Genomic DNA, 16,744 nt, shown 5'->3' on the forward strand with positions numbered 1-16,744 from the left:
AATCGAACCCAGTTCTCCTCGTGAGTAACTGAAAGTTAAGCCGGAAGAGAAAATCCCAAGTTCCTGGAAATTTCTTCCCCATCTAAACTTCCGATGTTAAAAACGAACACGCGAGTCAAAATCATTTCGACGGTGCGGTTGGAAGTTACGAGTTCCCTTAAACTTTTTCCCTATCTTACAGGCTCTCTTTTACGGCTAACAGTTAAAATTTTGGCCATTTTATGGCTAACGATTACTTTCTTTCGCATTGTGATGAAATTTCAATTTTACAGTAAACTTTTTTCAACTAACGGTTACAATTTGCAAATTTTTACGCGTAACGGCTTAATTAACCCTATCGAGAACCCTACCTTAGTGAGCGTTTGAATATTCTTGTACAGGAAGCGGATACACTAAACACCACCTCAATAGAGCCCCATCGTTCTTTACATGTTTCGACATTAGTAAATTCATAAATCTGCTAGGTTTGGACTTCCTGCCTAAGCAGTTTTCACGAAATGTACAGCTAATTTTATATTTAATGCGCTTTGTTATCTTTGGTTTCACATCCGCCCACAGACCTTAGAACTTCCACGGATTTATGGTTATAGCTTTCAAGTACGTACTCAGCATCTGACGGGTGTGCTATTGCAATTCACCTCTATTTTGGTACTATTGTACATGAGGTTTAATAGTAATTGCCATTCTCTATTTTGCCTCAGCCAAGTCATTCCGCTAAGAACTGAAAGTTACTCATCCTTAAGTCTAAAATTTCTTGCTGCTTCATAAGTCTAGCCAGGTACTGAAACCATTCGCGTTTCATACAACGAACTGAATAGTCAAACGCTAGAATTGGTCAGTCATTTCAGTTGAGACGCGAAGCTAACGTCAAAAATGCAATGTCAGACATGACACACGTTTTTGAAAATGATAGTGAAAGAGTTACGAACGTGTTCAGCCTGACCTTTTTAGAGGAAAGGAAGCAAAGAAGCCACACGAATAAAACACTGAGTCCCCCATTCTTGGCAATATTGGCATATTTTCCGTCCGATATACTCGTGATCACAGTCATTGCACGGAATATAAGAAATAGTGTCGGTTTGTTGTTCTTTCGTAAAAGGATCCTTAGGTTTGGCAATATTGGCATATATTTGCCAAACCTAGGGATCCTGCTGTCACGAAAGAACAACGAACCGACGCTATTAATTCTATTCCGTGCAATGACTGTGACCATGTGTATACCGGACAGACCAAACGTCAGTTTGTTACACGTTTGAAGGAGCATCAAAAAGAGGTCTTCTTTTGCAAAAAGGGAAATTCAGCTTTGTCGGAGCACACATGCCTAACCCACAAGACTTGCACGCAGATTTAACGAGCAGATAACGAGAGGAATAAGTCCTCTCCCCACAAAAGGCTTGAGTGCTCATCAGAGAACATCTCTATGATTTGACGCAATGAACTGATCTGACAAGCGCTTAACCGCTAAACATAAAAATAAATTCACAACTTGTAATACTAATCGTAGAGAAAAAAAACCCCTCTCTTGTAATCGGAGAGAACTGCCCATTCATGGCTCTTCATTCTTTAATATAATAATCAAACTATCACGTTCGAGATATCAAAGAATCTTTTACGTTTAAGGGTTAAACCTTTTCTAGACCTGTTTGTGGGCAGTCAAAGAAGGAAAGTATCATTTAAAAGTTAATATGCTTTTTCAGTTTCTCTTTCAACTTATACGCTCTATTTACACCATATCACAATATATGTGTGCGATTCAGAAGTGTATTAAAATATTTCCCTACTCTAACTCTCCCCGTGGGGAGTTACCTGAGGGACTGGGCGAGAAGAATTTTCTGCCTCTATGATAGTCCTGTCCACAATTTTTCCAAGGATGTTTTAAAAAAGCAAACTACCATGTTTTAATCAAATTATTTCGCAGTTTCTTTTATACCACATCTACTTTAAATACACCATTTCCATTCACAGAATTAAGATATCTTGGTTAAGAGAAGACTTGTCTGTATGCCTCTAATCGTCCATTTTGATGGCGTAATCTTTTAAATCTTGAACCCTGAGGACAAGTAGTAAACAAAAGGGAAAAGGGAACAAGAGAAGAGTGAGAAGTAATTAACTACAAATTTGTACACAAATCAAGCCTTTACAATCTAAAATAAGTAAACACAGTCTGCCTACTATTCTCTACTTTTCTAAGCTGTTGCACGATCAAGAGCTTCTCCAGTCTGTGATCACTTCCTTTGTTCTCGTGACTTACATGTATGATTCAGGGGTGATATTGTAAGGAGAAATTAGATGTTAGTCACTCTTAGGGGTTAAAGGGTTAACCTCGGTGAAAGTCAACAAAACAAGTAGGCTAGTACTTTTGATTGAGGGGCTCAATTCGGGCGATTTCCAGCGCAATAATTAGTGGACCACGGTTCTTTCAACTATGACGTGCAAAAGGAGTTTGGAGCGGATGGGGGTTGGGGAAGGAGTAGCAACCTACGATAAAACAGCAAACGTATATTGTGTCGTTGAGGTACGCTAGTTCTAGGTACAGTACTTACTTGTAATTTGCTATGCTGTCTGTTACCCATTCTAAAGACACAGGGATCGTGTTCAAGTGACGACAGACCACTGTGACACAAAGAAAGAAAGATGAGAAGAAAAGACGATAATATTAACTTAGTAGAAAAAGGAATAATGGCCAAAAATAAAGTTGTTTCAAACAAGATAAAGGTAATCAGTTTTCATATGAGAAGTGACAGTGTAACAAAAAAAAAACTGACAAGAACAAAAAACAAAAACAAGGTGAAATGTTGACTGCAGCACAGCGTAGAACTAGGAGAATGAGCCTTACCGTTCAAGTGATCAATGTTTGTTTTCGTATCTTTATCAAGGACAACAACTTTTCGGCCATCCTAGAAAGACAATAGCATTCACTTAATGCCGAGCTCAGGGGATACATCGGAAGTGTTTTTAAGTCGGGGAAGGAAGAGGGAAGGGGGATGGGAGATGGAGCAACACTTTCGCCATACAGGTAATTTAGGGCATGCTAGTTAGTTCTGTTATTTTAAGTCACCACTTTTCTTATTAAAGACATGCGTTGCACTACCTTAAAAGCCTACATCCTTATCTAGAGTTCGGGAAATTACAATGAGTTAAAGGGGAAAAAAACGCAAACAAACAAAAGAGACAAAAATATATAAGGAAACATGAAGAAATGAAAATGAAATTAAACAAAGAGGAAGAAAAGAGTAGAACCAAATAGACTCACCTTTCCGATTCTTTTTAAATTTTCAACATCGGAAAAGACATGTGCTCCACAAAATTTTAAAAGCTGGCTGAGCTGGTCTGTAGTTGAAGAAAAAAAAAGCCATTTAATAAAGTCATTTTTTGCGCCGCTCGCCTCGCGCTTGCTTCCGTTCTCCTGAAAACGCAAAAAAATCCCACCTGTTCCGCAGGCTATTTAGGAAATTAAACAAAGATGAGATTTTATGCAAGATGTAAGAGCTATAAAGGCTCACAACTGAACAGCTTCTCAAAATTCACTTTAATGCCACAAATCTTCACAAGGAGCAGACAATTCAAAAGAAGTACCTTTTGCGACCGCTGCACTAAACTTGCCAAAGCAGAGAACGTGGAAGTCTTCGAACAATAGTGCTTCCTGGAAAAAATAATAAGTAGGAGACGAGTTTTGGGAGAGATATACCTAGAAGGCAAGACCAAGCAAGAGAAAACCTTCAACTGGTCAGCTGGGTTCAACCGATGTTCGTGAGATCTTAAGTTCGGTGCTACATCGCAATAACAACGAAGTCTACCGCTTGCAAAATTAATCGGGGTTTTGTATAAAATCTCACTTTCATCGCATACAGAGGCTAGTTGAGTGGTAAATGCAACAGAGTGTTTAGTACAAATTGAAACGTTTGATATTGTTTCATTTCCTAACAAAGGCATATATTTTTTTAGACATACCTTCTTACTTCTAGCTGTTCTTGCCAAGCAAGGGATAGAAGTTTGTCCAAGACCAGCGTCACCCCTCACTTCATAATCCGCCTGAGGAAAAAAAATAACGTATAACTCCCAACCCTTTACACCCTAACATCGGTATTCATATCCCTCATTCTGTTCTCCTTTCATTTCCTCTGGAGCTGACAAGAAGAATTTGTCTGAAAATCAGGAGCTTCCTAAATTGATGATCATTTCCTTTATTCTCATGACCTTAACATTTGATTCAAGGGTGATACTGTGAGGAGAAAGTAGAAGCCAGTCACTCTTAGGGGTTAAAGGGTTAAGGAGTGAACGCTTGTTATTCTCCCCTTAATTGTGGAAAAAATGTAACTGTGGCATTCAAGGGATGGTGCCATTATGAAACAATCCATGGGTAAGTAGCCTTAAACTAATCGAAAATATGTTTCTCTCGCGCGTGATTTTTTCAAGCGAATGATCGAAAAGACAGTCAGACAAACGGACTGGTAAATTAGCGAGCGGAAATTCACTGAATTACACGGAGACAAGAATAAGTACACTAGTCCAGCTTTAAAGCTGAAATCGTCCAACCCATCAAAATAACGAAAATAAATAAATAAGTGCTAAAATAGAAGACCTACTTACCTCCGCTACAAGTGCTTTGGCTGCAATACACGCAGTGATCCCTAAAAAAGAAGAAAATGGAAAACTGTTGCAAAAAGAGGATACAAGAATAAAAACTTTTTTTTTGTCGCAATTCAACTGCTGTCATGCAAAGTGCAGCAAAGTCAAATTATATAACCACAATGAAATTTAGTTGCTGCTAAAAACACTTTTCTGCGCAAAAGAGAAACTCGATGTATGTGGCTACTTTTCTTTCCTTTTGAGGTGTACTCAAAGTAATCTGCGTACTATTAAACTGGAAAATATCATGGAAATGACGTGCACTAAACAAGCGTTCAATCACTCTTCATAGTAAGGCTAGCTGCACGAGGTCGCACGACGATGTGACCCCTGGGCTTTGATTGGCTTCTCGAGCTGGAAAGATGGGTTTATATCCAGCCCTGTTGACCTAGCACTTGGTTAATAGCGCTTGCTTCAAAACACAAAAGGCATGATTACTGTAGCAAGAAAGAAAAGTAGGATAGCGGAGCGGAGAGTAGCAAAGGTATATCGGACTCGACTGGCAAACTGACACTGTGAACTTACAGTGATGACTGACAATCCATTTACCAAGAGCCAATCCCAGTAAGTACTTCATGGTATAACTGTGACGTGTCACCTGCATGTTTTCATCTGAAAGGAGCAAAATTCATTGCCGTTATCATCTTAGAATACAGTTTGACCTGATTATGTTTGATGATAAATTTAATGATGTTTGATAATTCAAACATCCTTGTTCCTTATCCGCCACAATAATTTCCTTTGAGAAAAAATACCTTAAAATAAAACTAAGCCCCCCCCCCCAAAAAAAAAAAAATTACTTCTTTCAGTCAATAAAACACTCCTTAAGAGAATCAAGTTTAAATTCCTATGTTTCGTTGTCAGACTCAATATAAACACACATATATAAACAATTACCTTCGTACAACTTGATGAGTCAGAAAACTTGAAAAATACAATTGATAAGATTCGTTCTTTGTTAAAGTTCTACTTCTTGGACAAAAAATTTTAAAACTTAAATAAAGAAATATTAAATAAGAAATTTTAGTCATGTAGAACCGAAAAAAAAAAAAAAAAGAGAAGGACAAAACCCTCACGCAGAATTTTACGTAATACGGTATGTAGAGAAATCTGGAAATTTGTGATACATGTACACATACCGTCGGTCACACAGTGAGCGTCCGGGTCATGAGCTATTCTCAATAGTACACTTAAAACGACGTACCAGACAATATTTACCAACCTGTTGCCATGATCACGTGAGTAGTCTTGCTGTTAAATTCGCTAGCCAGCTTCCCGCCATACGTTTCGGCAAGAACACGAGCTTCCGCCTGCAATTAGACCAACAATTGTAAGCTACAGCGATAACCGGCCTGACTGAATACATTAAATGTTTTAGTTCAAAAAAGAAGGATAACACAAAGTATTCCATACGTTCCATACATGCTGCAAAAGATCATCAAATGCTCCTGATTTTTTGATGATTGGGACGTAACTCGCCTGTTACACCAGTGGCAGCCACTTGTGGAAAAGTTATTGAAAGCTTCACATTTAAGCTCATTTCTGATGTATTTGGTCGGTGTAAAGGATCGCCGAGACAATTGTTTGGACAAGTCGTTGCAAAAATCCTAAGAACGACCCGAGCGTCATTCTTAAAATCTGTCAGTTGGCGCTTTCTGTCGGCCCTGGAGAACTTCCGCTGTCCACCTTAAACGACTTTTTCTTATTCTAACTGAATAACAATAATTATAGGGGGATAGAAATCTCAAGTTCCAGAGCAAGCGATATACTTACCAGCTGCTTCCTGTTTAGACGAGTAGCCACAAAAGATGGAGGTTTAGTCTTCTCACTTCGTGAGTTGTCCTTCTTCCGGTTCCTCGGGCTCTCTGGTGTGTTCGTGGCAGTGCTCAGTTCTATGAATGTCTCATCGGATAACCGACATTGAGCACGTGACACACCCTCAATCAACAGGCCATCAGCTGACAGAGAATCTCTTGATGTACTCTCTTGGGATCGAGCATCACGTGTCACAACACGTGCTTGGTCATGCGGCATATCGTCACCAGACGCAGTTTTATGTGACAGTAACCTCGTAGAGTTCCTTCCAGAGATCGTGGAGGCTTCAGCAGAGCGCTTGCGTGAATAAATGAAAGGAGATCTCTTCTTTATAGGCGATAGTCCTTTTGCCAACCCATGTGATATTGGAGAATGACTGGCCGCATTGACATCTTTCACTCTTCTCGTAAACAGCAAGCTAACAACTGGAGATTTTCTGGGGACAAGTTCATCGACTACTTTTCTCCTCTTAACAAGCAAAAGAGACCCAGTCTTAGAATTCACAGGGTCCCTATCGTCAATAACAATTAAACCTCCATCTCTTTCCTGAGATTTTTGAATCTCACGGGAACTGCGCGGTGGAGAAGGCGTCTTATCTTGTCGGTTCCCGACGGATGTGATGCTCAATCCATCATCTTCGTGACTCGGTGACAAAGCGCGCTTCCGTGAGCACGATCTGACAGCATTTTCGTTCTCTTCAAGATTCTCTTTTCCGTTACAAGGCGTATTTCTTAGTTCGCAGTATTCCTCTCTAATGCTGGTAGTTATTTCCTCACCAGCAATGTCTTCATCTTCATCTTCATCTGACGATTGCCCCTCCTGATTTAGATAGCGCGAAGCGTTTTTCAGGGGAGAGGACAGTTGCCGCATGGGAGGGATGCTCTTGGGTGTAAGCGGTGGGGGTGGAGTGAGTGAAGACGTTATGATGGCACTATCACGAGGATCTGAAATTGTAAAATTAATCTGAAAGTGTAAACGGCTTTTTTGGAAGGAAGAGTTCAAGTCACAATTACAGCTAACCAACAATTTGTTGGGTAATACCGACTTTACTTTACTTTTACCTTGGATTAATTAAATCAAGTCAGTAATTTTTGCGACTACGCCTCTCTTTTTCTCGGTTTACAATGGTCACAAAATGGCAAACGGAGGAGGAAAGGGGGATCGAAATCACTGCAATGAAAGCTATATTTTTTCAATCAAGCCTTAAAACCAACCACAATGTCAGTTCAGTATTGAAGATACAAATTTCAGATTTGACAAATGAATCTGCATTAAGAAGAATAACACACAATGAGCTCAAACAAGTTCCTTTACATGTACAGCTGTACCTTCTTCCATACAGTCCACGTCATCATCTATTGCTATGTTTCCTTCCTTTTGTTGCTCGTCTGTTTCAGCAAGATAAGCTCTTAGCTCGTCCATCTCTTTTTCCATCGCTTCAACATCCTGGCGAAGAACCTCCATTTTCTGAAAAAAAAAAAAAAATTCCACTCCTATTCAATCAAATAAAGTACAAGTAACTCTAGTCTGTGAGGGGCTTGAGGGTAAATTTCTTTGGTTGTAGGTACAACAACCAGCCTCTCCACAACTGAGACTCCAGCACGCTTTAAATTATGTTTTACGCCCAAAAATTACATAGACATTTAGCCTGGCCTCTGTAATAACATCATATCGGGGTTTTACTGCATGTGAAGAGCTCTTTAACCCCATTGTCTTCGGAAAGAAATGTCAGACTCTCCATGGCAACGTAAATTAAGGAATGACGATCAGAGATATTTAAGTACATGTAAGCCTTCAAATACTGTCCATTGTAACACGATAACTCGATATGGAGGAGTTAGTGGTTGAATGAAAAGACCTACCTGAGTAGAGGCGGCAGCTTCTGATAAAACTGTAGCCGACGAAGCACCAGTACTGTCCAACGCTTTACACGAAGCTAGAGGATACGATTATTTGAATCCTTTAGTTCACAATTTAGCATGCAGTTTACAAATTCCGTTCAGTTTGCGTATTCAGTAGTGCATGTATGTGAGAAGATGGATTTTCATGAGAGAGATGTATCGGTGCAGTTCTTTTGAAATTCGATTTTAAAATCTTAGAAATGCATGTACAACATGTTCTTGGGAGACCAACAACGACAACGGCCATGAGAACAGTTTGTGAAAGACGTTTGGAGTGGATCTTAGCTACATTGTAATCACATTCAGTTCTGCGTGATGATGGAGTGTGGACGATTTCAAATCGTCGTTAACGTCGTTTACTAACTTTTACAAATAACCTCACCCGCTGAAAAGCCGTTAATTAAAAAAATACCATTTTCTAGTTTCGATAAGAAATAGTAAATCAACTGAAAATCGAAAGAAAAAGTACGCACATATTCCATCGTCATCGTTGTCGTCATATCTCTCCTCGTCAGATGGAATTAGTTCCTGTGAAAAGAACTGCAATTCCTCTTCATCATCCTCGTCATCTTCACTGCAATTGTCATTTGGATGAGATTCAGACGACTTGGGGAGAAACACAGGCATCAGTAGAACTTCATCACTTGAAGAATCTACCTCATTATCACTAGCAAGGGCATCCCCTTCATTCCTAACACCGAAAGGATTTTTGCGCCTTACATCGTCTCCAAGGGAGATGTCCCCTTCATCATAATCACCACGGAAACAGTCTTGTTCACCGCTGTCGCGCACACTTGCCTCTCTTAATTTGTGCTTGAAAACATCAATTACGTCCTCAGTGTTTTTATGCGCAATATCATTATACGAAGGGACAGGAGAAATTTGAGAATTTCTTTTGTGTTCTGTACCTGTCCAGGAAAACGAATCCTGTACTTCACCGTGAACTTTTTGTCTATCTAAACTGCATGTTTGTGGCGACGAATTTGTTTTTTCTGCATCAGGGCAAGGCATATCACCCAAGTTCTTACAAGCTCTTTCTTTAGAATTTAAAACATCGGATCGAATCTCATTGTAAGAACTTTGACTGAAAGTTTTGTCTTGGGAAACGCAACGATCAGGTAGTGTTTTATCACAAAAATTCTTATTTATTTCGAAGTCATCAGGTGATTGACTAGGCGTGGCGTCCCATTCAGTGATTGCATTTCCTGGCTTCCTGCCTTGTGAAGACTCAAACTCCTTGCTAAAGTCAGGCACGATGGTCTCGAGGTTCTTCAATAAAGACGTGCTGTTTTCGCTCTGTTCACTGCTAGTAGAAGAACATGTAGAACTGGAAGTTGCAGATTTTGAAACACGAGGGCTCTTACTTCGCCTTCTTCGTCTAACAACTGGATTTTCCAATCGAGATTTCACGTCGTTATTCCTGTGCAGCTTTGAATTGGGATGTGACAACCTCGAATGAGACTGATCTAGGTTGCTAAGAGCATGTTTTGTGACAGGTTTAACCAGTGGAGTAGGTGGTATGACCTCACATTCCATGCACTCCGATTCACGACTCTTCTTGATTATCGGACCACTCCCTGGCCTAAGTGAAATATCTGAATATGTATCATCTTGCGATGTCGAAATCATCTCGATTTTTCTTGTTTTCTTGGGAGGCGGTTCCGTCCTTGGGGCATCGTCTTCAGATTGCTTTTGGAAATGCTGTGAAGATCTGCCAAGGTCTGGTATGTTTTCGCTGCAGTTAGTACTATCTTGGGATTGATCATGTGGCGGAAATTCCAAACCATGAAGAACCGATATGCTTTGACTCGTCTCAAAGCTCTGAGTTCCGTCTGTATTGGACGTTACCTCCCCAACACCATTAGGGCAATGGGCCAAGTCAACGACTTTCTCTCGCTCAGCATTCCCATATTCGACCCCGATACTATCTCGAGAATTTCCGCTCAGGCAGCCATCTTTTTGCATATCCAAGCTGTTCTCTTCTTCAGTTTCGCCGTCACTGCAGGAAGGAGTTCTGGAATCTGTTGTTTTATGAGGGCTGTTTAGGTCTCCAACTGAAGTTTCCAGGCCGTCGTTTCCAAACAAACATGGCGTCATGGCATCCAAAAATTCTAATGAACTTTGTGTTGGAGTGTCACCTGAGAATTTCCCTTTCTGACTTAATTTCTGAGATGTTAAATGTTGGGCCTCATCCAAAAATTTACAATTAAAACCGTTCACAATCTCTTTTACTTCAGTTGCAGTGTGTTCCTGAGAATGCCACGTAAAAGAACTCGTCAAATGGTCTTTCTGTTTAAGTTCTAGCTCTGGTAATGATCTAGAGGAATCAGTTGTATTAACCAAATCAGACTCGTATTCCTCCACTTCTTTCTGGACTGGTAACCCTTGGTAACCACCTGCCGTCAGTGACATCCCTTTTGAGTAAAAGGACTGAGGCTGCTGATGACGTTTCTTTGATGCTTCTTGTTTTGATCCAACACAGTCTGCTTCTTCTTCACGATGTTTTCTCTTTTCTTTTCCCGTTTCTTCCTCCTTGTATGCATTTTCTTGGTCTTGCGTTTCGTGGTTTGCTTGATTTTCTTTATTTCTATCCAAAATCAGTTTTATTTGAGGGCACTCTCTAGTCTTTTCATCCTCACGCAGTCTACTCCCTATCACGCTGTTGTGTTTGCTGACTTCACTCTGATCGTTTTCCTTGTTTCTTTGCGAGTTTGATCCTTCTGTTTCCTTTCTTTTTAGCAGGTTTTCTCCACCTTGATCACCATGGGCAATCATTGGATTGATGACTGTCGCAGGAGATATATCGGAGGAAGAAACACTGGCTTGAATAATCTCGCTTGAAAGCACGGTCTTGCTGCTATCACTTCCGAATGAGGAATTATCTTGAGCTTGTTCATCATGCTTCACCGACAGCAAAATCATTCCATTAGCATGCATTTCTTCACTATTTTCTTCGTCTTTCTGTAATTCCTTCGTTTCGTCTTTGAAAGGAGACTTCTTATTAAGCAAAGGATCCTCAACTTGTTTTAACTTCTTGCGAGTGTTTTCAGAAAACCTTTGATCGTCGCTAGTTAAAGTAGCTGCAGATTCTGCACATCTCTTTTTTGTCTTGGTTCTCAACTGCAGAGATTTCTTTGAAGCTTCAGAACGTTTGTTTGCTGGCAACGGAATCTCCGATGTTCGACGCCTTCGCCTCATCTTAACTTGTTCGCACAAATCAGATTCGGCTGCTTGATTCTGTGATTCTTCACAATCAGCGAAACTTGCTCGGGTGGATGAAAACGTCTCTTCTTCGTGTTGACTGGTATCTGGATGTTGTTTTGAACTTTCATCCGCTTTTGATAGTTCCTCTACATCTTTACTCATAAAAGGATCATCAAACAAGGAAACTAAACCTTCAAAGTCCAAACTTCCCTGCGCATGATTCTTGGAACTACTCGAAAGGCCTTCAGATTGTAACCCCTTCTTTAAAGACTGAGGTGAAACATTATCGTTATTTCGTCTATTTTTGCAGGTCAATAACGGTCCCTCTTGAGCATTTCTTGCAGAACTCTCGATTTTGATAGCCTCGCTTTCGCTAACACCCTCAATTAAGAATTCTTCCCTTTTAGCAAAAGCTTCCTCTTGATTTCTTACTTGGATTTCCCCCACGACTACTTCATATCGATGTTCAAGACAATCCTGCGATGGCAAAATAGAAACACTTTGCATAATATCTAAACTACTTGGTGAAAAACACTCACACTTGGTGCTGGACACTGCACCTTCATCTCCATTGTTATCTCCTTTTACAGGTACTGGTGCCAAGGTTGGCGAAAGAGAAATCTTGTTTTCAATGAACACTGAGTTGTCACGAGGACTTGTCTTCATAGAGGAGTCGGCCTCGGCAACAGTTTTTGAACACACAGCGCGTTTTGGCTGTCCAGAAGCAATCTGTCGTCTCCCTTTACAGTCTATGGTTTGACAATTAACGACGCATTCAGATTCAACTAACTGGGATGACACTTGGTTGGTTGTAATAGCATGATCCTGCTCAGTTTCACCTGCCATCGAAGCTCCATCTACCGCCTGGGATGTTGAACCTTAGAATTTCAACACAGAATTAGCACATTAGACGTGTACGTGTATATGCACATGAAGATCTTAAATCACACACTCTGTACACACTATATAAGTACTAAAAATGCCTTGGCTGGGGTTGTCAAAAATATTTTGAGTAACCAGACAATGACACAAAGTAGGAGGCACTGAAGGTCAAAGGTCTATCCACAGCGAAGGGCTCTGGGAGCTACAAGCATTTGGAGTAGCCAGCATGTTTTATTGAGTAGACAGTATAATGTGCAGGTTACTGGCTCATTTTGATAATCTTGCATTGCTCATCATAATGAGAAGACAAAAACAAAATATTAGCAAAAACGATTAACAACAAAACTATATTCACAATGATAAAAACACATTAATTAAAGCACAAGTATACATATAAATAGATAAACTTTCTGACCTGCTTTTAAAAGTGGTTGGAATGGCAACGTATCTATCATATGAAGTAGCTCTTCATTGACAGAGTTTCTATTTGTGTTTTCTTCGAGGAGATTTTTTGGGGCTGTTCTTCTGGAGCTTCTCGTCTGTCTTGTGTTGAAAGACTTCTTTGACTTTGCACTGTTTGTTGCTTTTTGTGTTGATATTGGTCCCAGCATTGACCTAATTATGTGGAGAACATGATAACATTCAAACGGAAAAGACAAAAACCAAACATGAGGAAAAAAATGCTTGATGCCCATACACCATAGTTGCATCTCAAAAGACTTATTTCTTTCCAGTCCTTTCCTTCTTTAAATTTAAAATCAAATTATGGGCAATTAATCATTAACTGACAAAGAAAACAAAATTGTAACTGCACATGTTCATAGGTTTTATCAAATGTCTGTTCACCAGTTTAAACTTGTACAGTTAACTTTTAATCTCACCTTATGTTGACATTAGACACAGCTTCAGGCTTTTTATTCTGCAGAGAATGGTCAGCATCATCTATAGTTTAAAATAGGAATAATCGTAAAGAAAAGTGGTAAAATGATCCTCACAGACAAAGGTCAGCTGTAATTGAAGAAATTTCAAGTACTGTTAAAAGCCAGGAAAAATTCAGGCTTTAACAGGATTTGAACCCAGGCTTCCCAGATACTACCACCAACAGAGCTACAATGTACATGCATATATATGAGGCCACATGTTGGGAGCAAGGCAAAGCCTTGTAGGCTTTTCACTCACTTAAAGGATCTAAACATTACTAAATTAAATCAGTAGTAAATTGTCCATTGAATATTACTCTTTAAGGTGAGCTGCCATTACAGAAATTGCAAAAGAAAGAAGACTAAAGAAACTTGGCCTGGACAGGATTCCAAAGTGTGCTTCCTAGATACTAATTGTAGATTACTACCAACTGAACAATGAGGAAATATGTTAGGAGCAAGGAAAATGTGGAAAGGTGTTCTATATACATCAGACATTGGAGAATTATCTGGCTACTATGCAAAATTCTGTAGTTTAAATTTGGTGGCCAGAGCTTCTTTCCCTCAGATGTAAATATTGTTCTTCTGATATACTGTGCATTATCATATGACCTGTCTGGCTTTGACTATGGTTTTCTATATGATTCATGAGCCCTTCTGAGATTGAAGGGTTAACCCTTTAACTCCCATGAGTGACCAAGACAGAATTTCTCCTTGCAATATCAATACAATATAAACCAGATAAATGATGAGAATAAAGAAAAACATCAATTTGGGGATAATTAGTTGATCCAATATTAAATTCTCTGAATTAACATTATATGAGTTGTATGATTGATAGTAAGGAGAATTACAAATTTGATCTGGGAGTCAAATGGTTAATGTTGAGGTACGGTGTTAAAGCATGTGAAATGAACCAACTTTTACACCATTTATCTCATAACAGTCAAATTTTGGAATGAAGGATGAAACACAAACCATCGTCATCAACATATATGCTGAAAGGATTCTTCCTTCTGGAAACTTTCTGCCCTACATTTTTCTGTTTGCTGACACATTTTTGTGGGGTTGGACAATGAATAGAATCTGGATCAACACTTCCTTTATCATAGACTGTAATGAGTGGCTTGAGTGGCTGTGAAGGTGGTGAGCCTGAAACAAAACAAACACCACATGTGTATGTAATGGTACAATACAGTGTAAAGGAACAATAGCAAACACTGCCAATTAGTCAAAAAGAATTTACACAGATTTTAAAGATTCTTGCCAAGATCCTTAATAATTAAAAACTTTTCAAAATTTCAGGAGCTTTTAAAAATCATTGAGGATCTTGAAAGGAATTTAGCATTTGATTTCATGAAACTTCCAGCACAAAACTCCCCAGGGATTGTGAAGAAGAAACCCCCCTTGCAGACTCAGAGTGATTGCCCTGAATACTCACAAATATTTCTCTTGGAAAGAGCACTTCCTAACGGATGAGGTAGTCAGTTTGACATGTTGCAGCTCTTACCTGTTGGAATCCCTGTATCTTCTTGAATAGCTCCCTGTAAATTACGCACTGCAGCAGCAATTTCATTTAGTCTAGGGTTTGGTGTAAGGCTCCTACACACAGTGAGGAAAAAGAGAAAAATTAAAACCTCCTAATTCATTTTTGTAAATAATAAAATAAGAATGTCCTAATTTCCTATGGCATTTGCATGTGCATTGTGCAAAATATTTCAAAGCTCAATTAGCCCTATTGCAGCCAACATGTACCACTACAATTCTGTTCAATGCTTTTACTAAAACATCACTGTTGATGTGATTTCAACCAACCCAGCTCCCTACACAGGGGAAAAAATGTGTACCAAAAGTTCTTTGTTTTGCTTTGTATTCCATTTTTTTAAATGGATTAAAAGCCTGTGATGGTTGTTTACTTATTTAACAAAGCTGCTCTTTTTTCAATTCATCCATACATAGACATTCAAAGGGTATTCTTGTAAATGTAACGAAGAACAAAGATTCAATCTAGTTTAATTAAAGAGTAAACAACAAAGAAAGGATATCAATATACCTTTTAGAAACTGGAGTCTTGCAGAGTGGGCAATACCATTTGTATTTTGACTTCTTACTGCTCTTTTCAAGAACTTGCTTGATGCAATGACTGTAATTTTTAACAAAAAAAATATTAAACAAGCTTTGGCTAGCCACAAAAACAGTTATTTAATACTCATCTATTTTTTTTTATCAGTGACAACAAAATCAGCTTGTGGAAGTATTGCACTCATCCAGCAACATGTCAACAGCTCTATCTCTGAAGAAGATCAATTAAAATTTGATGTAGATACTGTAACATATTACAGGTTGATTGCAAAATTAGCTTTCATATTGAAGTCACAAATCGAGGCTAGGGGGGCTCTTGCTCTACAGTCACACTCCAAGGTGCTAGAACTCCTGGCTGGTTTGCACAACCCTCAACCTAGCCAAAAGCCCCCTAAAATCACCCTTCATGCTAGAGCCAGATGGCCCAGTGGAAGGAAAAAACACTAAATAAATAAAAAAGAAATAATCAATAAATAAGGCTGTTTCCAAATTTTTGTTCAAATACATGGATCTTCTGGGGCTTCTCCAGTGACAGATTTAAGTGAGATATACCCAGAGGAATAAGCATTTTGGCAAGTTGTCTTCCTTAAGGACAGTAAGAACAGTACATGTAACTTAGAAAAAAATTATAGACTGTAACTGTAAACAGTGTCTTACACAATACTTGCACTAAGGTCTTTCAAGCAAGAAAAGATGTGGAGAAGGAGGACACAATGTGTGAAATGGCACTTTATTTAAATATCGTGTAAAAAGAAAATGGAAATCCAAAATGAGCAACTTGTTGTACTTGTTGACAAAGTTGTATAAAGCTTACATGTATACGCATCGTAACTTACCCACAAAACTGGTGATTACATTTCGTTGAGTGAGGATCCTTCAACAATTCAAGGCTATTAAGAAGTAATTTTGTAATATTATGAAGAATTCAACGAGATAAAATGAATAACTTACTCTTTTAGACCTTAAAACATTTAGGTAAATCGCAAAAGACAAATGTTGCATAAGTTTAGGGGACGCTAAATGCATTCATACCAAATCGAACACTCCAGACTCTTTTGCATCTGTTGAAGGGCATCTAAAACATCTTTCACTATCAAAGACATCTTTGCTTCTATACCGAAAGGACTTAATGAGTAAAAAACCGCTAAAACTTTACTAAAAACTGAGAGATACAACAACCAGGAATATTACGAGGCGCCATTTCTTGAAGTTCGCGCCTGGGAATCTTGGTTTCCAGTCTTTCACGGCCAAGAACTGACAACTTTCGTGACGTCAGAAATTTCTTCCTAGTCAATACTGCTGACTGCTGAC

At 39.1% G+C, this 16,744-nt stretch overlaps 1 protein-coding gene across 1 annotated transcript; it reads right to left on the reverse strand.

Moving 5' to 3' along the window:
* Positions 1-1,549: 1,549 nt before the first annotated feature.
* LOC113672314 (uncharacterized) lies at positions 1,550-16,734 on the reverse strand. The gene is made up of 20 exons (XM_027188588.2): positions 16,466-16,734; positions 16,270-16,323; positions 15,405-15,494; positions 14,862-14,953; positions 14,330-14,503; positions 13,313-13,373; positions 12,847-13,046; positions 8,819-12,427; positions 8,307-8,380; positions 7,773-7,911; positions 6,403-7,388; positions 5,852-5,939; positions 5,155-5,241; positions 4,591-4,631; positions 3,952-4,032; positions 3,577-3,643; positions 3,254-3,330; positions 2,837-2,897; positions 2,544-2,613; positions 1,550-2,050 (listed from the first exon to the last, which is right to left on the reverse strand). Exons 1-20 carry the CDS (start codon positions 16,534-16,536, stop codon positions 2,008-2,010), a joined length of 6,165 nt encoding a protein of 2,054 aa, XP_027044389.2. The 5' UTR covers positions 16,537-16,734; the 3' UTR covers positions 1,550-2,007.
* Between the last annotated feature and the right edge of the window lie 10 nt (positions 16,735-16,744).

The sequence above is a fragment of the Pocillopora damicornis genome, chromosome 9 (assembly GCF_964200805.1).
Source record: "Pocillopora damicornis chromosome 9, jaPocDami1.2, whole genome shotgun sequence".
Lineage (NCBI taxonomy): Eukaryota > Metazoa > Cnidaria > Anthozoa > Scleractinia > Pocilloporidae > Pocillopora > Pocillopora damicornis.